Consider the following 27662-nt stretch of genomic DNA (forward strand, 5'->3'; position numbering starts at 1 on the left):
CTTGATCTCAGGGGTTGTGAGTTCAAGCTCCACACTGCCTACTTAAGAAAAGATGGAACTAGAGGGTATTATGTTAAGCAAAATAAGTCAGTCAGAGAAAGACAAATACCATATGATTTCACTCACATGTGGAATTTAAGAAACAAAACAGATGAACATAGGAGAAGGGAAGGAAAAATAAAGTAAGATGTAAATTGAGAGACAAACCATAAGAGATGCTGAACTCTAGAAAACAAACTGAGGATTGCTGGAGGGGAGGTGGGTTAGGGGAAGGGATAATTGGGTGATGGGCATTAAAGAGGGCACTTGAAATGAGCACTGGGTGTTAAATGCAACTAATGAATTACTGAATTCTACCTCTGAAATTAATAAAAAAGCAATTAAAAAATACTAAAACCATGTAAAGATGGCATAAAATTCTCAAGTGGATACAATTTTGTTCAGTCGTGATTATACTTGTTAATATCAGCAATCACAGCTTTACAGATTTTACTAAATTTTTTTCTATTTATATTTTGAAACAAAGCATGAAAAATTACCAGCTAGCTATGTTTTTAACTCGTAAGGGAGAAAAAGCTGTGGAGTTCCTTTGTATTACCTTGCAAATCTAGTGGACAAGTAAAAAATACTTCTTCCTTCATCTTGTCACATGTTGAATTCTGTAAAGGCCACAGCCAACAAAACAATCTATAATTACTCTAGATTTGATAGAACATCTTGGAAGGAAGCTTTATTCTCTGGAATGGTGAAACTGATCTACACCATTAATTAAAACAAATTATAATCATTCTGGCATTAAATAACTTAAAACCTGAACTAATGTAGTGGCAAGGGAAATGGAAAAAGATGGGGTAGATATAAAAGACAATAAGAACAACACAGCTATACATGCATATGAAATGGTAAGGGCTCTCCCACCTCTCAGTGGGAATCCAATTTGACCTCTCTTCTAAGCAACATCTAATTCTATCATTTAAACGAACAAAGGGTTAAATGTAGACAGACTAGCAACCATAAAACATTAGTTTTGTAAGATCTAATCTGTATCTGGACGAAGAGGATTTATAACTTTTGAGTCCTGCCTAGTTAGTAGGAATGACCCACATATATGAAATGACATGTTGAGTCATGAAAAACATTGTTGATCAGTCTCCTCCAATAATACAAATGCTTCTTCTTTTAATTTGGATATTTGATATATGAAAACACTATAGAGTTTCCTAGAGTTTTCTATGAATTCAATGTCTATTGATCCTAATATTTTCCTATGATTCTTCACCTGAACGTACATTGGGCATTTGAAATAAACTAGAAAACTACAAAACCAACCGAAATTGTGAACCAAAGCCATTTAATTCAGAATGTTCTTCAATGAGTAAGTGCATCTATAGTAGAACCAGTAAGAATTATCCATTAATAAGCAAAAGGTCCAGTTTTGCAACAAGAACAAGTAGCTAAATGGATGATGAGGAGGATATTACATAATTAAGTTATATTAATAAAGCACTAAGAGTACCCACAAATCACCAAGAATTTAGCAATAATATGACACAATTAGTGGAGCCCTCAGGATAGGTTCAACTGGTTTAATTGCCCTTAATATTTGTTAAGCAACTGCTATGTACCAGGAACTATATTTAGAATCTACATCTACAATTTTACTTATTTAACTACAGTTTCTCAAACTGTGATTGTTTTCCCCTCTTTAATGAAAAAGCTACAGTATCTATCTTGTGTGTGAAATTGGTACAATGACTGGATTCATGTATACAGAGTAGTATTTGTTAAATGAATGAGCTGATGAAAAAAAATAAATGAATGGGATGAGATGGATGGGATGGGATGGGATGATATGGTATGGGCTCTATCCAAAAATTCCACTTCCATGGGTAATCTGTTAACAAGTCCTAAAGTGGTGTAGTTCTAACAGAAAGAACACCTTAGGGGTGCATAGGTGGCTCAGTCAGTTAAGCAACTGCCTTCTGCTCTGGTCATTATCCTGGGATCCTGGGATGGAGCCCCACGTCAGGCTCGCTGCTCAGCAAGGAGTCTACTTCTCCTTTTTCCTTTACCCCTCCCCCCTACTTGTGTTTGGTCTCACTCATGCTCTCTGTCTCTCTCAAATAAATAAAGAAAATCTTTAAAAAGAAAGAAAGAGTGTCTTAGAAGCACATCAATTTCAGAGAGAGAAGGAATCTTGAAGATTCTTTGGTCTAACTTTCTCATTTTAAAGATAAATCCATGAGAATGTATGTGATTTGCCTGACATAACTCATCTAGTTACTAATGGAAGCAGAGCTGAGCCCCAGGTCTTCAAATTCCATTCCTATAGGATAAACAGTTCCTCCTTTTTGCCACTCCCTTGAAGATTATTTGGAGCTCCTCTATGAAGGAGCCATATTGACCAGCAATATTCACTATGAAGTTGCTCAAACTACTAATTGATATAATAAAATACTAGCAAGTATAGCAATGAATGTGACTTTTCTTGGTATCTCATTTCAACTATAAAACCTCAAGTAAAGTTTCTAAACACATCTCCATAGCATTTACCAAGAGATGACCAAACTGGTCCTTCAACTAGCAGTCCTTACCACTCATCTTTAGGCTATACATGATAGGGTAAAGATTCATGGTCAAAATACTTTAAAAAAAAAAATTCATAAGTATAGAGAACACTGTTTTCTCATTTCATCTCCAAAGTATAGGGAAGTAAAATGCCTCTCCTCTGTGAAGTCAAGGGGGGGGGGGGTCCAAGTTTGTCTTTACTTATAGAGACTAAAGAGTTATAAGGGGACTGTGGCATTGCATTTCTGCAGAATGCAGACTGTCCCATCTCAAAATGCCTATGTTGTAGAGGACAGTCAGTCCCACTTCTAGAGAGAAGTGAGAGTGTCTCTGAGAAAAATCTGATGCATGTCCTTTGGATTCCAGGTATAAATATATAAAGTCTGAAGATGGGAAGTAAAAAAAAAAAAAGGACAATTCCTGAGCAAGTGGCACTTTTGCTACTGATAAGTCACAGATACGTGATATTTTGCATTGCCCAGGTAGACAAAAATGTCAGTGGCCAGACTATCAGCATTCCTATGGAATTTTGCCAAGGAATGTTGACTACCACCACAGTAAATGGACATTCACTGTCACAGGCTATAGATACACAAGATATGAAATTAAGGAAGGGAAAAAAGCTAGAGCATTCACAAAAGGTTATGCACTGAGTGCAGCTCTCATTACAGACATGGCAAGAAGACTGCCCTCAGGAGGCTCTAGAGTGAACTTGAGGACATTATAGCCAGCTAGTGAAAGCCAAGAGAGCACTACAAAAAGCATCAAGCAAAGAAGTACGCAGAACACTAAGGAAAAAGAAATTTTGCTTTTCTTCTTTAAATGTCTCCCCACTCCCTCTTGGGAAGACCCAGAAGAGGCAGAGTGAGCATGGAAGGAGAAATGGAAGCACAAATTGAGGCAGAATAAGGTAAGCAAAGGGGAGTTCCTCTTTTCCACTGTAGGTTATTAAGTCTGTGGTCAGGACTGAACTAGATGCAAAGAGAACAGGGAATTGGATGTTTTTAGTTTAGACTGGGCAGTACTTTAATTTCTGAAAATGAGACCATTCCTACAGATGAAAATAACCAGAAAGTAATGGGACCTACCCAAGAGGTTGGAAAGAAAAATTAAACAAATTTGATTGAAGCATAAAGCAAAAGGTTCCTCGCTAGGTGCTATCAAAATCAGTCCACTCAACAAACCAGTTATACAGTCTTTAGGCATCAGATTTGAGAGGAGGACTTAATGATCTAGGAAAACATTCATGAAACGGAAAATGTGAAGTGAAAAAAAAAACACATAGATGAAAACTGTATATGCAATAGGATTCAATTTTTGTTATATTACATAAAGAATGAGATTATATTAAAATATAAGAGAAATAAAATGTTTTTGTTTCTCAGGGTAGTGAAATTTTTATAAATTTTCCCAAAAATGATAATACTTTTATCATCAGAAAAAAGATACTGCTCAAAATTTTCCAAGTACCCTTGTGAAAAAAATATAAAATTTTTTACCATTACAATCAAAATCAACTTCTATCATTTTTTTAGTGTCATTAGTATTATTCCAAATTTTGTAGCCAAAAGCAGTTGCCTTAACAATATCAAATGATGAGAACTACAAAAATGCTTGAATTTCAGGGCCAGAAACAAACTGACAGATACAGTGTTCGCTCAAGAACATCAAACAAGCACTCTACAAGACAGTAGTAACATGGCAGGCCAATGCTACAAGAATATAGCTTAACGTCTCCTCTCAGTGGGGTCACCAGATACCTCAAAATTCTCCTTACCCACTGTATCTCAGCAAAACATCAAACCACAGCAAAATAGCCATCTAAAATCTTCAAGATGCTCTTTGCTCTAAAATATAGAAAAAGTTCATCTAACTCTAAAGTCACCATCAGATGTCCAAATCTTCCAGATTAACCTTCAATATAAAAATTTTAATTTAATGCTGTATAGACTCTAATTTGGCCCCACCATGTCTCTCACTTCCTTCCTAAACAACTTAGCTGTGTGTTGGAAATCATGGTCCACAGCAGCAATATAGGCAAGTGTTAACCTCTGGAAAACCAGCTAGAACCAAGTTTACCAGAATTCAAATCCAGCCCTGTCACTTACACCTGCGTGACCCTAAGCAAATTGCTTAACTTCTCCATTTCCTTATTCATAAAAAACAACTAATAATAGTGCCTATACTATAGGATTATTGTATCATGTGAGTTAATATGTGTTTATAAGCTAGAACATTTGCTTCTGCCACATAGTGCTTAATAGTTCATTTATTCTGACTTGAAAACCCAGCTATACCCTCAACCTAAAACCTCACCTGACTATCCCCTAAGGACATGGCTCTTACTACCCTCAGGAAAGGCTATTTTTTCCACCCGTACAAGTCATTGCCTGCAAGTGAGTTTTCTTTTTGCTCCCTAGTGCAGTTTCCAACCTGTGTCTTCTCATTTCTCCCAAAGATGCCATCTTCCTTGAAGCACATGTCATCAGATCATACCACCCCCTCAAAATTCTTTATTGCTCTCCTTGTCACACTTAAAATTGATCTCACTTACAATCTACAGGGTCCCCTTCACCACTACTTCTACCAGCATTCTTGGCAACTTCAAATCCCTTAAGTGGGTCTTCAACCCAGACATCTAGCCTGTGATCCAAACTCGTATATTTAACAATCAACTTGACATCTTTATTAGGATATCCAATGTATAGCAACTACAACAGAGCCAAAATAGAACTATTGCTCTCCCTTCCCAAAAAATCCATTTCTCCTCTAAGTTTCAAACCCGAGAATCTACTTAATTCTTTTTTCATCATACCCTTTATCCGCAAGTCCTAACAGCTCTATCTCCAAAACATACCACAAATCTACTGCTCGCCATCTGCCCTGCTACTGTTCAGTCCAAGCCACCTCCGTCTCTTTTCTGGAACACATTAACAGCTTCTCACTGGTCTCCCATTTCCGTGAATTCTTGTAACAAAGTTCACCGTCTACATAGCAAACACTTATCTTTCTACAGTGTAAGTCAGATCATGTCAGGTCTCCTCCTAAAATTCTCTAAAGCTTTCCCACTAAAATGAAAGTTCAAAATTTCTATTCTTGATTACAAGGCCCTAAATGATCTGGCTCCTGCCCTTTTCCAGGCCTTATCTCCATCCTCTTTTTTATTTGTTGTACCTGGCTATATTGCTCTTCCTACCATTCAACTAACATGCCAGTTTGTTTGTTTGTTTTTCCAAGCGTTTTGTCATTGCTTTTGCTTAGCATTCTCTTCTCTCAGATCTTCTCATAGCTCACTTCTCAGTCAGTATTCAGGTCTCAGCTCAAATGTCTCCTCCCAGCCAAGGCCAATTATTATCAAGCATACTGTTGCACATTCTGCACAGTACTAATCAATATCTGAAATTACTATTTTTATGTTTATTGTCTCTATCCTCACCCAATGTTATCTCCTTCAAAGTGGAAACCCTTATCTTGCTTACATCTACAAAGAGTACCTAACTTACTATGGTTTGACACAATTTTCCAACTTTTCATTGCTACAAAAGAAATACACATTCAGTAGAAACTGTACTTCGAATTTTGAATTTTGATCTTTTCCCAGGTTAGTATTAAGCAGCATGATACTCTCTCCTGATGCTGGGAAGCTGTAGAAAGCTGCAACTCCCAGTCAGACACATGACCACAACAAACATAAATAACCAACACACTTAAGACTGCTCTGTTTTTCACTTTCAATAAATCATACGAAATATCCAACACATTATTACAAAACACGATTTGTGTTAGTTGATTTTGCCCAACTTTAGGCTAATGTAAGTCTTCTGTACACGTTTAAGGTAGTCCAGGCTAAGCTATGATGCTCATTAAGTTAGGTGTATTAAATGCATTTTCAACTTAATGATATTTTCAATGTATGATGGGTTTATCAGGAGGTAACCCCTTTATAACTTGAGGAAGATCTATATATCCTCCATACCCAGAACACTCTTCCTGGAACACCAATGGCAATCAAATATTTTTAGACAGACCGACTAAAGTTTCCATAACAATAATCAAGAGTATACTATGTTTTCTCCTCTGGTGTTAAGAACCACATATGAGATGCCTACTGATGTACTAAGCACTTCACAGAGGAAAAAAAGAGATAAAGTCTATCTTTGTTCTTAAATAATTCAAAATCCATTTGAGCAGGAAGGAAAAAAAAAAAAACAACATAAACCCATGACACTAGAGACCACTATTGGGGCACTAAGGGGATCCCAGGATCTCAGGGTCCCGGGATCGAGTCCCACGTCGGGCTCCCTGCTCAACAGGAGTCTGTTTCTCCCTCTCCCTCTGCCTCTCCCCCTTATACTCTCTCTCTCTCTCTCAAATAAATAAGTAAATAAAATCTTAAGAAAATACAAAATAAAGACTACTTTTTACAAAGCAATCTATCATACACTATATATAATACTTACCCATGTGAATACAGTAGCAGTAGTCAGTACAGGCACCCTTAGGAGAGAAGAATTCTATAAGGTATATATTGTTAATATCTTTTACAGATGAGAAAATTGACGTACAGCCAGCTTAAACAATTTACTCAAGGTTAAAAGCTAGGAAACGAGTCCGGTTCAATCAAGTCTCTGAATGCCACAGCCCATTCTCAGAGGAAATTGTGTCTGCCAATTCCTTGTAACAGAGAGCTAGCTACTATGAAAGGTATATAACAGAAGTACGATTGGATAATAGATAAGTCAAGGACACCTAAATATCTATAATTCCACCAATATTAAATGTTCAAAATGCCTTGGGTTTTGAAAGATAAAACAGATCGTCAGTCTCCTAAGAAAAAACACAGCCTATTAGCCACAAAACATCAGGATCCATGCAGATACACAAGGAAAAGATAGGCAGTTAACTAAGGGATTTAACATTTTATCCAAACTGTATTCTCAGAAATGGAATATTTTAGGGCACTTTCCATAGAAGCCTCCTACCTCACTTAGATCCAAGCGGGCCTCTCTGAATGACTTAGTTATTAACTAACTGTGTGGGAAAATGTATGTGTGTATGTGTGAACATGTAGGCATGTGTGCATACTCTGTCCTTAGATGTGTGGAGAAGCAGATATCAATAAAGCTTTGCAATTAATATCTGATAAAAAGTGGATGAAATCTATGGGAGGGATTTTTTTTTTTTTTTTTTTTTAGTGGAATGAGTATGAAAATTGGAAAAGATTAGAGAGAATAAGTACGGAGGGTAAGAAAAAAAAGCAAATAAACCAACCGGGTTAGTTAAAGATTAAGAAATTGGAAAGATCATGGGACTTAGATTATTAGGAAGAGCTTACATAGATCATGAAACTTACATTATTAGGAAGAGCTTAAATTACTATTTGGAAAATAGGAGTCATTTTTCTGTGTTACAAAGTGAACTATTATGATTACAATGGCTACAGAAGTAGACCACTCCAATACCTTGTACATAATGTGTTCATCCTCCATTTTTGGCATGCTTCAGAGAGCCATCATATCTGCAAGACTCTCTTAACTGGACCAAATTCCTCAAAGCCAAAACCCCATATTTGATTCACCTTGGATTTCCCAGTGCCTAACAAAGTGTCTGCACTGCACTTGACTTTAGTGGGATTCAATAACTCATGATTGGGACTACTGAAATATATTGAACTGATCTGAGCCAAACTGAATTGGAATGATCAGCAGTGGCGCCATGTACTGTCGTCACATATTCATTTTCATTCCTCCATTTTAGATATCAAAAGATACTTAAGTAACTTCTGCCATATTTACAACAAGCTTGGAGCGATAGCTTTTGGTCTACACTTTTAGTGTAGAACGCTTTTTTTTAGTGGCGCTTTATAAAGAAGATGTAATGTACTCAGCAGAAGTCTAGTTCATTTTACACATAATGGGACTGAGTCATGGAGAGGTGCCACGTTAGTTTCCCACAGGTCACTTTTACACCACTGCCACCTCACAGTGAGTCAGTGGAATAGAAAAGAGCTGAACTCAAAGTCCAAAAGTATTACTTTCATCACCACAGTTCATTTAGAAGATTCAATTATAAAAGCAAATTATGTAATGTGCAAATAAACCTACTTGGTAGTACCCCAAAAAAAAAAAAAAATGACGAAGATGACTGCTTTTGGAAAGAGAAATTCCTTTTACTGCATTCTTTTTTCAGGAAAATAGACAGCATGGTTCTCATCAGAATGCACAGAAATTAACTCAAATATATAAGTATCTGTTTTTGCATAGGAGGAAATCTGATGATTTTGAAGGATAGTCATCTTCTGTTATATCACTCTATTTCTACCTCTGTAATTGTTTTTAATAGCTAATATTTGGAGGATTCTGCCTGTCAAAAACAGTAACTAGGACTGTCTTAGTCATCTTTAATACCCCACTTAACTTCTACCACAGATTTTCTAAGTTCATCTGTCACCACATCACTCCATTTCACAGGAAACCAACTTGTGAAAAAGACAAAAAAGTGTTTATTTTACTAGTTCAGTCAAGTTTGTTTTCTAAACAGATTTTTTTTTTTTAAGTGAAGTTTGTTTTCAGAATTGTTTGTTTCAGACTGTTGGTACCGTTAAATACTCAGAAACTAGTTTTTGAATGCTAACAAAACTATAAAGGTTTCAGCAGCTAATATTGTATAAACAAGAAAAACCTAATTGTTAAGCAAAGTCTAAAAAAGAGTCACAAATTAATTTTTTATTTAATCATGATAATTAAATTTTAAAAACATGTCAAATGACTTGTCTCATAGACTCTAAAAAGGATAAATTAATAAAAAAAATTTCATTTAACAAAGGAACTCTGTCACCTCAATCAAATCTATTAATTATTTCACATTAGATATGGAAATAGTGAGATGTTTTCTTAGAGCTTATATATATAAGTGTTTATGTGTTATGTTCAATCACTTTTGGGGTCTTAGTAAATACTCTGTTAGTAGAACTATGCTTGAGTTAATGATATACCAAGAGATATATTTAAGAGGTTTAAGGATTAACAAGTCTGTCAGCTCACCTTGCCAGGTAAGCAGTTGGAAATCAATAAGTATTCCCATGTCCTTAGAGATAAACAGGAAAGGAATGTCATTCCATTAGTATACATACCAAAGAGGAAAAAGATTTAAAAAAAAAATTTATTCAACCTAGTCAAGAAAGCATAATTATCTCAACCTTGACTTTCTATTGTATTCATAAAGACAAACTAAGACATCCATTCTATCATATAAATATAATGCTGATAACTTCAACTGGTAATATCAAGGTCAATACAACCTAATATAAATCTACCCTTATTTTCTCTTTTATTCATCTTTACTGAGATACAATTGACAAATAAAATCATAACATATGTAAAGTGTACTTTGTGATGATCTGCTATATGAGCACACTTTTTTTTTTTAATATTTTTGCTTATTTATTTCAGAAAGAGAGCAGAAGCTGAAGGGAGAGGGAGAGGGAGAAGCAGACTCCCTGTGAGCAGGGAGCCTGATGTGGGACTCGATCCCAAGATCCTGAGATCAGGACCTGAGCAGAAAGCACACGCTTAACTGACTGAGCCATCCAGGCACCCCCATGTGCACACTTCCAAAGGATTCCCCCATCAAGTTAATTGAGGCATTCATCACCACACATTTGCCCTTTTCTCCCTTGATAAGAACTTTCAAGTTCTATTCTCTTAGCAAATCTCAGTTACACAATATAGTGTTATCAACTAGTCACCCTATAATACATTAAATCTCTGGACCTTATATATCTTATAGCTGAAAGTTACTAACCTCTCCCTGTATCTCTGCTCAAGAAATAAATTTTTGCAAGTTAATGAATACAAGTAACATTCACTGAGGCCTGCTATATGCCAAGCATTATTCTGAGTACTTTATAAATATGCCAATTAAATCTCATACAATCCTATGAGAGATTAGCACTCTTATTATCTCTATTTCACAGAGAAACCAAGATGATGGTAGAAGGTTTTTTCTGGCTTTCGTTTTTTAAAGGTTTACTTAATTATTTATGAGAGAGGATGCATATGTGAAAGAGAGGGGAGTGGGGATGGGGCAGAGGGACAGGGAGAATCTAAAGCAGACTCCGCACTGAGCACAGAGCCTGGTGCACAGATTGACACAGGGCTCAATCCCACAAACCTGAGAGCATGACCTCACCCAAAACCAAAAGTCACATGCTTAACCCACTGGGCCACCCAGTTGCCCCAAAAGTAGAGTTTTATAAACAAGAGCTCACCAAGAAAGTATTCCTGTCTTAAGGTGATTAGAAAAGAAATTGTGGTTATTCACTGTTAATTTTTACCTAGAAGAGGAAAAATAGAAATTTATAGAGATATAGATGGAGAGAGAGAGAGAGAAAAAAAAAAAAGTAGTAGGAAGAGGAAGGAGAAAGGAAACACTAAAAAAGAAGAAAGAATCTAACATCTCCCAAACAATACTAAAGGCAAGGAATTTACAACATTCATAAAATCTTAACAACTCTATAAGATGGATATTAACTCCATTTTACAGATGACAAAACCAAGATTCATAAAGTTTAAGAGGTTGTCCTACAATTTTGAACTCAAAACTTTGTGACACTGAAGTCCATGCTCTTTTCAATAAGCAGTGCTGCAAAGGACAATAAAATTAAGGCAGGTTCGCAGCAGAAGGGAAAAGACAAAATTAATAAGGAACATGAAGCTAGAAAAAGAGAGATCAACCAGTGTTTAGAAGTTCCTGTACAGATATTGGAATAAGACAAGGCACTATTGCCATAGATCCTGATGCTTTTAACTTACAGTGCAGGGCTTCTGGGAACCACAATGGCTACTCGATTTACCTTGATCCCCTCACACATTCTTCTTTTTCCCATCCCTTCTCACTGTCAGTGAAGCTACCATGAGAAATACCACTTCCCAATTCACCTAGATGTGCCAGTCCCATACTGAGCGATTACAGTAGACACCAATGATTTGGCCTAGCCCAACACACATTCTACGGGCTGCTTCATCAAAATTGAGATGCTAAACTGTCATTGTGCATACGTTACATGACCACAGCAGAAGCTACCAGAAAAAAAAAACATTTTCATATTAACACATAGGTAAACATAGTTCAGGAGTGACCAAAATTTTCCATTTCAAAACGACAATCAAGAAAGTCGCTCAAAACTTCAAAGTTTCTTGACAAGCTCATATATCCTTTTTTTTTTTTTTTAAAGATTTTTATTTATTTATTTGACAGAGAGAGATCACAAGTAGGCAGAGAGGCAGGCAGAGAGAGAGAGGAGGAAGCAGGCTCCCCGGTGAGCAGAGAGCCCAATGCGGGACTCGATCCCAGGACCCTGAGATCATGACCTGAGCCGAAGGCAGCGGCTTAACCCACTGAGCCACCCAGGCGCCCTCATATATCCTTTTTAACTAAAATATCATTTGGACATGTTTTCATATGGACAATCTTTTCATCAACTGATATTAGAAAACAAATATCAATTTATCTATTAATATATTTTATACACATTACCCAGATTCATCAACTCCTTAGTGGATTTTATGTTTTAATGAGTGTGTTTGTGTATGTGTATGTGTGTGTTTCATGTCAATCCCATAACAAAATCACAGCTTCTTTTTTTTTTTTTTTTTAAAGATTTTATTTATTTATTTGACAGAGATCACAAGTAGGCAGAGAGGCAGGCAGAGAGTAAGAGGGAAGCAGGCTCACTGCTGAGCAGAGAGCCCGATGCGGGTCTCAATCCCAGGACCCTGAGATCATGGCCTGAGCCGAAGGCAGAGGCTTTCCTGAGCCGAAGGCAGAGGCTTTAACCCACTGAGCCACCAGGCGCCCCCAAATCACAGCTTCCTGATCTCAAGTGAAATCTGTCTTAAAATATACTGGGGTCACCAGGCTCACATGGGGTAAGGGAGAAAATTAGACAACTAGCCTGGCCAAAGGCCTAGATGACATGAAAGTAAAGTGAGGTCCAGAAGTAAAACAGGCTTGATCAAGGGCCAGCGTGTATATACAAGTGGATTCAAGTAGCCCACATGAGTTGAAGGAAACCTCACTTGAATAAAAAACGGGACAAGTCTCCTCCTCTACAGAAAGCAAGCTTTCAGTAATTTCACTTAAGTAAATTTGGACTCAAGATATGGGGAAAGGGATACAAATCAGGAAACTGAGACATAAGTCAGGTCTGGACAAATAAAATAGGACATTACAGGGAAAGCTTTGACCCCAAAAGCAGAGGCATGGAATCAGTAAAACAGAGTTCAGACCAATCGGCTGGTGGGGCAAACTACGCTGCTTTGATTTACTTGTGGCCTTATTTAGGACTGACCCAGAAACTCAGAGATACTAAGCAGAGAAAATAATGATAATAAAAATGACAGTAGTATCTACTCTTCACAAAACATTTACTAAGTGCCAGTAGTACAAGGGTTTTATATACATTTCTTATTTAATTTTTATAACAAACAAGCGAGGTGTTTTCTCTTATTGAACCCCTGTAGACTTTGAATATAACGATATTTATTCAGCTCTTATAGATATTGAATATAAAAATATTTTCCTTCATAATGGTCTTTAAAAGGGGATGAAAATGGGGCGCCTGGGTGGTTCAGTGGGTTAAAGCCTCTGCCTTTGGCTCAGGTCATGATCCCAGGGTCCTGGGATAGAGCCCCGCATTGGGCTCTCTGCTCAACAAGTAGCTTGCTTCCCTTCCTCTCTCTCTGCCTGCCTCTCTGCCTACTAATAAAATAAAAGGGGATGAAAATTCTGGAACATGGTTAGAGATCATTTTCATCAGTGTTAACTGATTTGTACTGACTCATCCTCACTAATATCCACTTGCTGCTTCTGTATTTGTCATAACTGTAAAGTTTGTATTTAAAAGCAGCCAAGCTAATAAGCCCTACCAGGGATAAAACTCACAACCTTGGCCTTATAAGCATCACACTGAAATCAACTGAACTTATAGCCTAACAATCCCCATAGCACTCAGTAACATAGAATTTCTTTATGCCTAGTTTTTTTTTTTTTTTTTAATATGCCTATTTTTAAATAGAATGGGATAGAATCTTACTATTGAAACATAGAAAACAGGGCGCCTGGGTGGCTCAGTTGGTTGGGCGACTGCCTTCGGCTCAGGTCATGATCCTGGAGTCCTGGGATGGAGTCCCACATCGGACTCCCTGCCACGGCAGGGTGTCTGTTTCTCCCGCTGACCTCTCTCGTCTCATGCTCGCTCGCACTCTCTCTCTCAAATAAATAAATAAAATCATTTTTAAAAATGTTTTAAAAAAGAAAGAAACATAGAAAACAAGACAAAGAAATTAATGCAAAACGTGCAAATTTAAAAGTGTGAAATTATCAGAAGTCTTTGAGTTACTCTATTTTGAAAGCTGCAGTCATAGAACACAAGATAAACAAAATTATGACTGGCTATACCAAGTTAATACAAAATTAAGAATCAAATATAACTAAAGAAACCCTATACTCAGAGACAAGAATTGCATTTGCTACAAAGCTAACAGAAGGTCCAATTACACTTATGTAACAAAATAGATAAGAATATAATCAAGGACAGATGGAATTTTTTGCCAATCTAAGTCCAAGTTGGCTAACTAAAACTCAAAAGTATCATACTATATTGTCTAAATTGAGACTTGACAATGTCACAGATGTCACGTTTAGATTAAAGAATCTTAAATGGCAGGCCAAATAACCAGAATGAAATTTGTAATCTCAGGTTTAATCAGCCATTGACAACTTCCATTTTAGGGCAGGACAGATACAGACTAGTTGGCCAACAAGCTGCTCAAACTAGTTTTGTATTCAACCAAGGTGAACAAAAGCAATATAAGCACTTTAGGAATGCACTAATTTTCAAGGAACATGGAATGGTTATGGACCTGTTTGGTTAATCATCAGTGGCTTAGACCAATGTGTTGAATGAATATCTATATTATCTTAATACATTATATCTTGTTGTAGATATAGTTTAAAATTTTAAAATTATAAATCAAGATATCTTTTTCTAAAAAGCATCCTCAATGTCATAACATTTAACCATATACTGTGGGTGGGCAGTGCCACCATCCCCCCTTCAATTCCAAAAAATGATCATTTGTAGAGTCTGCTTATTAGTGGAAATGAAAACATTACAGGAATCATAAAGCACAGCAAACTCTTAGAAAAATGAAACTAAGATCCTTACTAGACAATAAAAGTCTGTCAATTAAATTACTTTTTGAGGGGCGCCTGGGTGGCTCAGTGGGTTAAGCCGCTGCCTTCGGCTCAGGTCATGATCTCGGAGTCCTGGGATCGAGTCCCGCATCGGGCTCTCTGCTCAGCAGGGAGCCTGCTTCCCTCTCTCTCTCTCTGCCTGCCTCTCTGCCTACTTGTGATTTCTCTCTGTCAAATAAATAAATAAAATCTTTAAAAAAAAAAAAAATTACTTTTTGAAATATGGAATTTAACATATATTGAGTTAACCACTGATATATAGTAGATGACACATAATATGCAGCAAGTTACTCAAAATGCCCTTATCTGATATAAAGACATGGAAAAATTCTTATGCTATACTCTAAAATGGTAAACATCAGGATATAAAAGTATATCCACATTATAATAATTTTTTAAAATTTATAAAACAGACTAAAAAAATATCAAAATGCTAATAGTAACTAGATCAGGGTGATGAACTGTGATTGATTGTTTTTCTCATCTTTTTCTGGATACTTTTTCTAATGTGATTATATTATTTCAATAATAGAAAATAATTGGGCACCTGGCTGGCTCAGTCAGAGGAACATCCACTCTTGATGTCTTGTTAGTGAGTTTGAGCCCCATGTTGCATGTAGAGGTTACAAAATAAATAAATAAATAAACAAACTTTAAAAAGAAAGAAGAAAAAAAAATAAGTCAAATAGAAGTTACTTATAAAATGAAAAGCTGATTTGAAGGTTCTTAGACTAGGCCTGCAAGAGCTATTTTCTGCTTCTAATTATCAGTCTTCTTTAAAATGCCTTCAGCTAAATCTTGACATAGTTCTGTCAATGAATACTGCAAGCACATTGCCCCATCAGCTCTAGGTACTAGAAAAAATTCTATAGAAAATATAAACTTTAAAAATTCTGTGTTTTTAGTACTTCCAGTTTTTTCCCCAGTTTTCTCCTTATAACACTCTTTACTCCATACCCTGGTTTAGTGTGTTGTTGCCAAGTCCGACCAAAGGAAGCAAGGAAAGCATTAATAACTTTTTCAAAACCCTAGTGCAAGCCAATTCAAATATTCACATTTTTATTAATCAATTTAGTCACTATCCTCTTATATTAGGTTAAACTAGTAGAAAATACAACTCAATACTATTGTTAATCTCACAAAGTATATGATAGTAACTTTACAAAATACTAAAAACCATACCAACTAAAAGTCTGTATGGGAAGAGAAAGGAAAAAGCTAAAATGGTGAATTTTAGTAAACTATAAAAGAAGGAATTTGTTAAGTTAGAGCAGAATGGTATGAAAGGAACATGTTGAAAACAAAATAAAAACTAGAAGGTTAGGTAAAGTAAGGTTTTTAGAAGTGTTCATATACATTTGCTATCATTCATAGCAGTGCAAGTAATAGACACACTCAAAGCAAAAGAGCAGACACAAACACCTATAAAGCACTTTACTAACTCAAGTTACAGATCACACATTAAAGAATGACTAATCCAATTGCTAGCATTTGAAATATAGCCAACAGGTCCATTGTTGGTTATATCAAACTCATGTCCAATAATATTATTGTACGCGTTGTGTAAAAACCATTTTCCAAATGCTTTCATGTGGCTGGCTCTTTTGATCCTTTTTCAAGTCCACCGAGGTAAGCAGATAACTACTTACTGAAAGCCAAGTTTATCAGTGGTTAAGAATCCAAAACAAAACAATTTTCTAACCATCTCATATTCAGTCTATTATATCACATTGCCTCCAAGTTATGTGATTCCAGTACACAGTGGGTATTTATATTTATATAATGAATGAATTTTGATCTAAAAAATTAGTAAGATTAGAAAGAATACAAATGAGGGTAGAGATGGCCTATGTCTCATTATCCCATGTGATCAATATACCACATCATAATAATTAACTATAGCTTGACCCTCTCTGAAGTTTCATGTTCTTGCTTGCTGATGGAAAAAGTCTCTCTCAGGGTGCCTGGGTGGTTCAGGCAGTTAAGCATCTGCCTTCAGCTCAGGTCATGATCCCTGGATACTGGAATGGAGATACACATCAGGCTCCCTGCTCTGCCAGGAGTCTGCTTGTCCCTCTCCCTCTGCCCTGCTCAGTCTCTCTGTCTCTCTCTCCCTTTCAAATAAATAAAATCTAGAAAGAAAGAAAGGGAGGAAGGAAGGAAGGAAGGAAGGAAGGAAGGAAGGAAGGAAGGAAAAGGAAAGAAAAGAAAAAGGCTCTCATTTAGAACGACTCCAAAATGACTATATAACTATGTCAAAGAATATGGGTATATACCCTGAAAAAAATATGTCCTTCATCATATTCAGAGAACTACAAACTCATCATGCCTAAGTGACAGACACAGCTCCCCAAAGTTGAGAATAATGTCAAACCCAATTTCAAAAACTAATATTTTACTACACTCTAAGAGATCCATAGTGCCGTCCTTGATTTAGCCCCTGCTTGGGCTCATGATGGGACACAACCAAGTTTGAAGAATTTTCTTATTTCCTTGCTCTTACTGAAGATGCTAATAGGGGTGAACAGTCACCCAAGTAGACTCACCATGGGGTTAAATACTGAAAGACCGTCACTCCAATCTAGACAGGTAGACATCTGCTTGTTTCAATATCAAAACCACAATGTCCTTCAAATGTTCTTGTATAATAATGCTATCAATATGTTTGCACCTTCTTAAACTTTTTTTAAAGACATTATTTATTTATTTGAGAGAGAGTGTGTGTGTGCACCTGCAAAGGAGGAAGAAGGGGGGGTGGGAAGAATCTCAAGCAGACTCTGCACTCAGCGCCAACCCTGAAATCATGACGGGAGAACCAAACCAAGAATCAGATGCTTAACTGACTAGGCCACCCAGGCACCCCAAACACCTTCTTTAAAAAAGCATTAAATATTCTCTGCGTTTGGGGAACATTTCAAGCTGAACAGTGAAAAATCACATTGTATATATCTCTCTCATTGCAAGGTTAGTGGGAGAGAGAGAAGACTCATATAAGGAAGATCTATGGCCCCAAACGGCAGAAATTTCTGTACACGGGAATAATTTAGAAAGGCTTCATGTAGAGGTGAGATTTAGGACTTTTGTTGGATGACAGGCCTCAGTTATGGTCAAAATGTGTTGTATTCTTATCTCCTTCTAAAATAAGCAGAGGAAGGTCTTTGTGTGTGTGTGTGTGTGTGTGTGTTGCACTTTATTTTTTTTTTCTTTTCAGCATAACAGTATTCATTGTTTTTGCACCGCACCTAGTGCTCCATGCAATCTGTGCCCTCTCTAAGACCCACCACCTGGTTCCCCCAACCTCCCACCCCCTGCCCCTTCAAAACCCTCAGATTGTTTTTCAGAGTCCATAGTCTCTCATGGTTCATCTCCCCTTCCAATTTCCCTCAACTCCCTTCTCCTCTCCATCTCCCCTTGTCCTCCAGGCTATTTTTTGTGCTCCACAAATAAGTGAAACCATATGATAATTGACTCTCTCTGCTTGACTTATTTTACTCAGCATAATCTCTTCCAGTCCCGCCCATGTTGCTACAAAAGTTGGGTATTCCTCCTTAAAAGAAGGTGTTTTTAAAACCACTCAGATTTCTACTTCTATCACCAATTCCAGGTCTCATTATATATCTCACCCCCACATGACTCTACCCTACCGCTACCCTACCCCCCACTTCAGCCATCTTGCTCATAGCAAGTCTGCCATTATTACTGGAATGTGCTATAATCTTTAAGTATGTTGGAGTAAAAAGAAAAAAAAAGTTTTAACAAAGGGGAAGGATGGGGAAAAAGGCTATATGCCTAGCATTCACAAAATGCTCCCATCTCCATGTTGAACATTATTTCCAAATTAGACTATACACACGATACTTAAGTGGCTGTCATTAAAGCAGTACTGTGTCACCTGTGAATGTTGAAAGCAGTCCATATTATTTTTATCACGCAGTTCTGGCATTTCTTCACATTTAAATATGCCATGAACTCCAAAATATAGACCTGTATTTCTGCTCCAGGGGTCCTTCACTCTGTGTCCCTGTGAGGTCCTTTTTAGAATCACTGTCCTGGTTCCTAGATTGGGGCCATCATAAAGCAAAATTAATGGGCACTTAAGAGTGGGGAAACCCATCTAAATGTCAAGTTAACTTTTATACAGAGTACTTAAGGGATTAAAACTACAGTTTTTAAAATGTAAATTTAAGGGATCTGGATGGCTCAGTTGTTAGGAGTCTGCCTTTGGTTCAGGACATGATCCAAGCATCCTGGGATCAAGCCCCACATTGGCTGCTTCTCCCTCTACCACTACCCATGCTTTTGATCCTTCTCTCGCTGTGTCTCTCTCTGTCAAATAAATAAATAAAATAGTAAGTAAATAAATAAAATGTAAATTTATTCTATTTCTATTTCATGCCAGAAAAACATGAAGACCTAGAAAATCCACAATACTAATCAACACAAAACTTAAGCTGCTAGCTGTGAGACCTCAAGCAATTTCCTCAACTTCTCTGGGACCTATTGTCTAAACTGTCATAAAGAAGGAGTCTTAACCAGCTAGTCCTTCCAGGTCCTTTCCATTTTAAAATCTATTTTTTTCAATAAGTACAGAGGTACTAAAAATCATCTTTATAATACAAATGTCTGATAATCTCTAAAAACAAAGGACAAAGGAACCTCATATATAATTCTTAAACTGAAATTCAGAAAGGTCTCATAATAATTGTAGGGTGTCATGAAAATTGTCCCTTTGCTTGGCTGTCATTTGTTTCAAATAAAGCCTGAGCCACAGGAAAACTATTTTAATACTCTGAGAAGATTAAATAGTTAATCCACTGGGAAACCAAGCTGAAAGACAGAATTCACAAATCTGCGTCCCAGAGAGAAGCACTGAAAATAACAAACAAATTTGTTTTATTTTGGATAAAATTATTCTAATGATACACTGTACATAAATACTTTTTATTATCTGGCATCCATTTTCATTCCTGTGTCTTCCTTTCTAATCTGAAGCTGAGATGAAGGTTATGTCTAACATTGGCAGAAAACAACCATTTTTAAGTCAGTCACACAAATGGGTTGTAACATATCTTGGGGGAAAACATCCATAATAATGTATATTCCAAATTCATGTCTTTGAAGATAAACTGAGAGAACTGGAAGATTGGGCAGATTATGGTATTAACTGCCAAGATGATTTCTGCTTTCATGGCTTCACAAAACTGGAATTTCTAGTGCATCACTCTACCCCATAATTATGCATCAAAATATTAACCAATTAGCAGGTAAGATGGTAAGAGCTCAAAGGGTAGTAATAATTAGACATGAAACTTGAACTTTCATAGAGTTCCAAACAACAAACAGGTCTATCACACTTCATAAATTCAATAAACCATATCTGAGGAAAACCTACCAACTCATATTTTGTAAATAAAATAATTTCATTGACTTTCAACTAACATCATGTACTAGCTCTTCTTTCATTTCCCTTACTTCCTAATCCAACTACAAAGACATAAAAGTGGGGCATGTATATTTTATAAAGTAGGATATGATATAAATAATACCCCCTAATGCATAAGCTTTGACGTTCACTTCTTATTTGAAATACTTTAGAGTCAGGGCACACTTTTCATTTTTTAAATCACTCTTCTTAATGAATCAGGGTAACTAAAATATGCTATTAAAAAAATAAAGGAGAAGGGGCACCTGGGTAACTCAGTGAGTTAAAGCCTCTGCCTTCGGCTCAGGTCATAATCCCAGAATCCTGGGATCCAGCCCCGCATCAGGCTCTCTGCTCGGCAGGGAGCCTGCTTCCTCCTCTCTCTCTCTGCCTGCCTCTCTGCCTACTTGTGACCTCTATCTGTCAAATAAATAAATAAAATCTTTTAAAAATAAATAAATAAATAAAAGTAAAGGAGAAATAAAAATTAGAAACAATTATCTTCCATTTCTAGTTCACGCCATTGATTACATTTTGTGTTAGTTCTAACATATTTTGTTCATTTAAAGAGACTCATCTGCTAGGGATGTAAAATCAGGGACCATGTATGTCATACATGGTATATATCCTCAGCAGTAGACAAGTGTGCAGCATGGGGTCCCTGGCTGGCTCAGTCTATACAGCATGTGACTCTTGATCTCCCTTAGGACTGTAAGCTCAAGGCCCACTTTGGGTGTACAGATCACTTAAAAATAAAATCTTTAAGGGATGCTGCTGTGGCTCAGTTGGTATGATCTCAGGGTCCTGGGATAGAGCCCCAAGTCAAGCTCCACACTCAGCTGGGAGCCTGCTTCTCTGTCTCCCACTACTTCTGCCCCTCCCCACTCTTGCGTGCTCATCTCTCTCTCTCAAATAAATAACATCTTTAATAAATAAGAACACAAATAAAATCTGTAAGTAAAAAGTGTTCAGCACATAGTAGACACTTAATAGATATTTGTTGCATGAAAAGACAAATAAACAAATGACCAAACACCAGGAATCTATTTCAATAAAATAAATATCTCTAAAAGCCTCACTTACCTACTTCTGTATTTTCGAAACATTAAATTGTTTCAAATAATTCAAATCACATGTATATAAGCATTTCAGCCTGAAAGATCCTTATTACATGAAATTAATACATAAAATGTTTTTGAAAACATTTGGAAATATGTTTAAGAACAGAAATAAGAAATGTTAACTAGACTAAGGGGTGCTGATCATTTTGCAATGTATACAAATTTCAAATCATTATGTTGCACACCTTAAGTTAACATGTTATATGTCAACTATACCTCAATTAAAACAAAAGAACAAAAACAAAATACACAGAAATAGGTAAGATAAGCCCGAGTTTGAGTTCCAGTTCTGGTACTTAGTAGCTAAGAAACCTTGAACAGGTCACCTCGTGCCCTTATGACTCATTTTTTTATCTGTAAAATAGGAATAAGAATATCTGCCAGCCTACCTCACAGGGTTTTAATGTAGATTAAATAAAATATTGTACATGTGTCTTATAACCAGTGGGGAAAAGCAACCACAAAAGACAAAAAGTTTCCTGTTCAGTAACAAGAATACCCAAAGTAAATAGATTGTTGGGAAAGTCAAGCTTGAAATGTTAAAAACTTCCTTCCTGTAGATATAAAGCCAATAGTTTCACTAACAACAAAATCACATATTTAATAGACCGGCTATGCAAAGTTCTTAGAACTTGTAATACCTTCACATTGCCACATCAGCATGAGGGAAAAAAAATGTCCAGAAAGGTCACCATGGAAAACAGTGCCAGTGACAGACCTAAAACTGACCTTTTGACTGTCCAACCAGTCATAAGCCTACTGAGCAATGTCACTATTTAAAATTGCTTTAGTAAGGTAAAAACACAGCAAACTGAAACCCAATTAGACTACCTTACACACTAATCCAAACTGATTGTCAAGGATATGTACAGTTCTCTGTCAAAGTCAAGCAAAGACATTTTAGCTCACAACCACATAGACAATGACACAAAAACACAATGGTCCTCTCTGTATCTCCATTTTTGTCCAGCTCTTGACATATTCTGCAAGCTAAAGTTCTTGAAAGGGAAAAATGTGGGGGGTGCCTGGGTGGCTCAGTCAGTTAAGCATCTGCCTTTGGCCCAAGTCATAATCCCAAGGTCCCAGGATCAAGTCTCATGTTAGACTCCCTGATACAGAGGGGGTCTGCTTCTCCCTTTCCCTTTGCCCCTCTCCTCAGCTTGTTCTTCCTCTCTCTCAAACAAATAAAATATTCTAAAAATAAATAAGTAAATAAATTTTTTAAAAAGGAAAAAATTTCAAATTTGCTAAGTCAGCATTCACAGACTGGAAAGCAAAAAAGCACATCACCTCTTAATGTCTTAAAATGAAAATTCAAATGTTTAATTGATCTTATTGTTTTGAGTTTATTGAACAGTTCAATTCAGTATACCTATATATATATATTTTTTTTAAAGATTTTATTTATTTATTTGACAGAGAGAGAGATCACAAGTAGGCAGAGAGAGAGAGAGAAAACAGGCTCCCCTCCGAGCAGAGAGGCCGATGCGGGACTCGATCCCAGGACTCTGGGATCATGACATGAGCCAAAGGCTTAACCCCCTGAGCCACCCAGGTGCCCTACCTATATATTAAGAACAAAATATATACTATACTTCATCATTCATTTTTGTTGATGACATCTATCTAAGCCATCCATTTAATTTACCACATTTTCTAAGAATTCAGCTACCATATTGAGGCCATAATCACTATCTTTCTAAACCTAGATACCCGGGGTGGGGGGGGGAATGTTGCTGTGTGTGTGTGTGTGTGTGTGTGTGTGTGTGTGTGTGACCACTCTAAAAAAAGACACCTAGTATTTTGGCATTTTCTTGATCTAAAGGTGTGGTTCATCTATGATGGGATGGCTATGATTTGTTTCTATGTATTGATTTATCCTTCTGATAAATAGCGTAGTTTTATTCTATATTTAAAATATAGATCATGACCAACCAATAGAAACAATGTGAGCAATATCATATTTGACTCTAAATTTTTTAGTAGCCACATTTTTAAAAAGGAAAATAAGTGAAATTAATTTTAATAATATTGTATTTAACTCAATGTACCAAAATATCACTTTAATGTACAATCAATACAAAGATTATTGATATATTTGCATTCATTTTTCTTACTTAATCTTTGAAATTCAATGTATATTAGACTTATATATGTCAAGTATGACGATAAATTTTTATCAGTATCTAGGTTATATAAACTATACAGCTGAAAAAGCAGATCCATATAACCAACTTGTTTCAAGAATATTCAAATATGGGGCGCCTGAGTGGCTCAGTGGGATAAGCCTCTGCCTTCGTCTCAGGTCATGATCTTAGGGTCCTGGGATCGAGCCCCACATCAGGCTCTCTGCTCAGTGGGGAGACTGCTTCCCCCTCTCTCTCTGCCTTCCTCCCTGCCTACTTGCGATCTCTCTCTCAGTCAAATAAATAAAATCTTTTTAAAAAATTTTTTAAAAATTAAAAAAAAAGAACATTCAAAAGTTATCCAAAAATGAGGTGCCTGGATGGCTCAGTCAGTTAGGCATCAGATTGTTGAATTTGGCTGGGGTCATGATCTTATGGTTGTGGGACAGAGCCCCTCATCAGGCTCCTTACTCAGCAAGAAGTCTATTAGATATTCTTGCTCTTCCTCTCCCACAGCCTCCCCACCTCTCTCTCTCTCTTTTTCTCTAACAAATGAATAAATCTTAAAAAAAAAAAAAAAAGTTATCCTAAAACTAAATCAAGGACCAGTTTTTAAGTTTAAAATTAAATTGATTAAAATTAAATAAAATGATAAATTTAGTTCCTCAGTGGCATTAATCAAATTCAAATGCTCCATAGCCACATGGGTTGAATAGTAGGGTTGTTATCTGAATCCATATCCAACCCAATGAAAGATACCCTGCAAAATACCTAAAATATACCCTGCCAAAAGGCATTTTCAGAAATTGAATAAAAAATATTCTCCCTAAATATGAAACTTTCTTTTAAATTCTATTCCCCAAAGTTGTAGATGACCCATGCGCTTATTTTGAGAAATCTTAAAATAGAGTCATCACCCTTAACACTCTCTGCATCTAACAAAACACAAGAACCTTTAGGACACTTTCTGCATTTCGCAGTGGAGTCAGTCCCCTATATCTGTTATTACATTATTCAGTGAAGAGGAAAGCAGATCAAATGCCTCTGTTGATTTGTTTCAGTGTGTTGATTTACTTATCCTGCTGCTGAAGCCTGTCGCAAACTAGGGTCAAATTGGAGAACACTGTAAAGATTAAAGAGAATCTGAGGAAATAATTTTAATAAGTTCAGGTCCTCTCTTCCTGAATTTTTTCTTTTCTAGCAATATCAAGGTATACATAAATTATCAAAGCCACTCATTTGTAACTGAACTAGTATAGAAGCAGGAAAAGACAACTGACTTTAAGCTAAATAAAGTTTTGTGAAGTATGTTCTTGCCTTTCACCTATGCAGGTTTAATGGTTAAGAATTTGTCTGGGTTGGAACAGTGGTTCCTTCACTAGCTACTAGTTTAACTTTAAGCAGGTCACTTAATGTTTTCAGTGTCCCAACTGTAAAATGGTCATAATAACAGAACTGAAATCAAAGATTGTTATGGGGAATAAATGAGATTTTCCATGATATAAAACATCTTAACAGCACTGACTCTTAGCACATGACATGTATCTAACAATGACTACTCAGAATCAGAATAATCAGAGATGAGGATATATTTTCAACAAATATTTGTTGTAAATGAAAATATATGTCTCCAAGCACTTTCTAAATACCAAAGTGCTGTAAAAACATAAGCTATTATTATCCTATGTAAAATAAGTTTAGAGAGTGGATCTATTCAGTGTATTTAATGAAAAAAAAAAGGACCTTTACAGTGCAGCTTACCAAGTTCTGTTAATATTTTTATAAACCTTTCCCAAATAGACCCACACTTATGACTTAAAAAGTATAAGCATAATCAAATATAAATCATTTATAAATATATTTTATAAATAAATCAAATAGAAGTTATTTATCTGCCAACAATACTTTAGGGTCATCCATGACTCTGCTCACCTTCAGTGTAAGCAGTATCAGATTTAATAGCACAGCAAATAAACTGCCGTATGATATTCTAGAGAATTCGCAGATAAAAATCTTAAATCTTTAAAAATTATTTCTCTCACAGACTAATTTTCAATTTTCATTACTATTTTATGCTCCTTCTTCACCTTCTTTGACTGGATCCACTAACAAAACTACCACTTACTGGGTTTCTGCCATGGTACAGTTACTAAAGAGTATTATAAGGCCAAAAGAGAGATAGTAACAGTGATTAGGAGAAACAAACTAATCCAACAATTGGGTAAGTAGCCTCCCTCTCAAAAAAAAAAATTTAACCAAATTAAAACTTCAAAAGCTTTATAACAGGTGATTCTAAACAGTCATAAAACTGTCACCTCCAAGGGTAATCATTTCCTGATCTGTTAAAAAAAAAAAAATCTTTTAAGATTCATCTTATTCTGTGACTCCTGGCTGGCTCAGTCGGAAAAGCAGGACTCTTAAAGGGGGTGGGGGTGGGGGGGGTTGGAGCCCAATGTTGGGTGTAGGCATCACTTAAATAAATAAACTTTTAAAAAAAATAAAATAAAATTCACGTTATTCTTAAAATTAATTAAAGATACAAAGTCTATAAAATTGCCATTTCTATGCCTAATCAAGATTTGCCACTAAAATAATAATGCTGACATGACAGGGTTGTTAAAATACCTTTCAAGAAAGGCTACATGAGTGGAGGATTTTTTTTTCATTAATTTCACATTTCTCCAAGGGCACTGTTTTCATAATCCTTAAAGTATAAAGAGAAGTAGATTCATAATAGACCCTCAGAGAGCTGTGAAAGCAACGCACTTATTCTACCATGAACGCTTCATTAATATTTCAGTGATGATGTTGCAATTTTCCAAAAGCAACTGTCAGACCAATGCTTCTTGATACGTATCAAAACAGTCTAAGTTACATTCAACACTCGTGTACCTGGCTTTGACCAAAACACAATTCTGATGTATCTGGTATTTCAAAACTCACACCCAGGCATGTATAATTTTATATTGTGTCCACCCTGCCTAACCTCAGGATGTTTCACCCAGTCACCCATTTAACCCTTCCACTTTCTGAAGAGTTTCTTCCCTCTACAGACCTATCACCAGGGAATCTAATTCTTAAGGAGAATTCCCATCCCAGTGCCTAAGAGGCCAGATGCGACTCCTACACCCATACGCTTGTGCTACGTTTGTCCCTGTGATGCTTCACGAGACTTCCATTTGCACAGGCATCTAGAACCCTGCGTGGGGAAGCGCTGTCAGTCTGATGCTTTGTCTCCTGCCTCAGAAGGCCCGAGTTGCATGTACGCATATGACAGACACTCTCTAAATAATCCAAAGAACACCACAGCCCAGCACGGCGACAGCTCCTCCGGGCAAAGCCGGCCAGGCCATCGCCCAAGGCCGCCCCACCTGAGGCGATTGTTCCTCGGGTGCGAGACCAGGCGGGGGCGGGGACGGGCGCCAAGGGCTTGCACCCCTGAGGAGTGCGGGCGCCCCGGGGACCCGGCGTCGCGCAGCCGCCCGCTACCTGCAAACGCCACCCGGAGGCGGGCGCCAGAGTCTCTCCGGCCGCGCGCCGGGAGCCACTGCCTCAGCTTACCCAGCCGCCACCCTCCCGCCCGACGGTCCCCTCAGATCTCCGCACCACAGCAGCAGCCGCTCGCGACCGGAGCGCGTCCTCCCGGCGCCCTAAGCCCGCCGCCAGCCCGCAGTCCACCCGCCGCCGCCGCCGCCGCGGTGTCCGTCCTCACCTGACAGCCACCCGCACCGAGCTCTCGTCCGGGGCACCCCACATGCTGGCGGCTGGCGACAAGCGGGGCCGCTGGGCCTCTGCACCGCAGAGCTGAGGCACCGCCGGCGGTGCGGCGCTCGGGCTCAGCAGACTGGAGCGGCAGGGGGCGGCCAGCTCACCTCCGCCGCGCTCCAGCCATGTTGGGCGACTGAATGGAAAGGTGGCGGCGGCGCTGAGGCAGGAGGAGGAGGAGGAGGTGATTCACGACTGGCGGACGCCCGCCCCTTCTCCCCCGCTCACCCCCCAGGATCTGGGGCGGGGACGAGGCGCGCTTGAATGGCAACCGCGGCGGCGGCGGAGCCAGCAGGCCGCCCGCGGCTTCCTGACCGCCGGTAAGTGCGCCCTGCCCCCTCCGGTGGGGACGCGGCCTGCCGGCGGCCGGGCCAAACACTCCACGCCCGCCTGAGCGCTCAG

At 37.6% G+C, this 27662-nt stretch overlaps 1 protein-coding gene across 11 annotated transcripts in view; it reads right to left on the bottom strand.

The window, feature by feature from the left end:
- KIF21A (kinesin family member 21A) overlaps window positions 1-27443 on the bottom strand; it is a 152525-nt gene extending 125082 nt beyond the window's left edge. For 10 of the 11 annotated variants that reach the window (XM_044228731.1, XM_044228730.1, XM_044228727.1 and 7 more), the window contains exon 1: window positions 27208-27400. In XM_044228731.1, coding sequence (XP_044084666.1) covers window positions 27208-27251 — 44 coding nt within the window. In that variant the 5' untranslated portion in view covers window positions 27252-27400. Of the gene's footprint in view, window positions 1-27207 lie in introns of all 11 variants that reach the window. The other variant, XM_044228728.1, reaches the window with a different exon arrangement.
- Window positions 27444-27662: the final 219 nt, after the last annotated feature.

The sequence above is a fragment of the Neovison vison genome, chromosome 12 (assembly GCF_020171115.1).
Source record: "Neovison vison isolate M4711 chromosome 12, ASM_NN_V1, whole genome shotgun sequence".
In the NCBI taxonomy this organism is placed as follows: Eukaryota; Metazoa; Chordata; class Mammalia; order Carnivora; family Mustelidae; genus Neogale; species Neogale vison.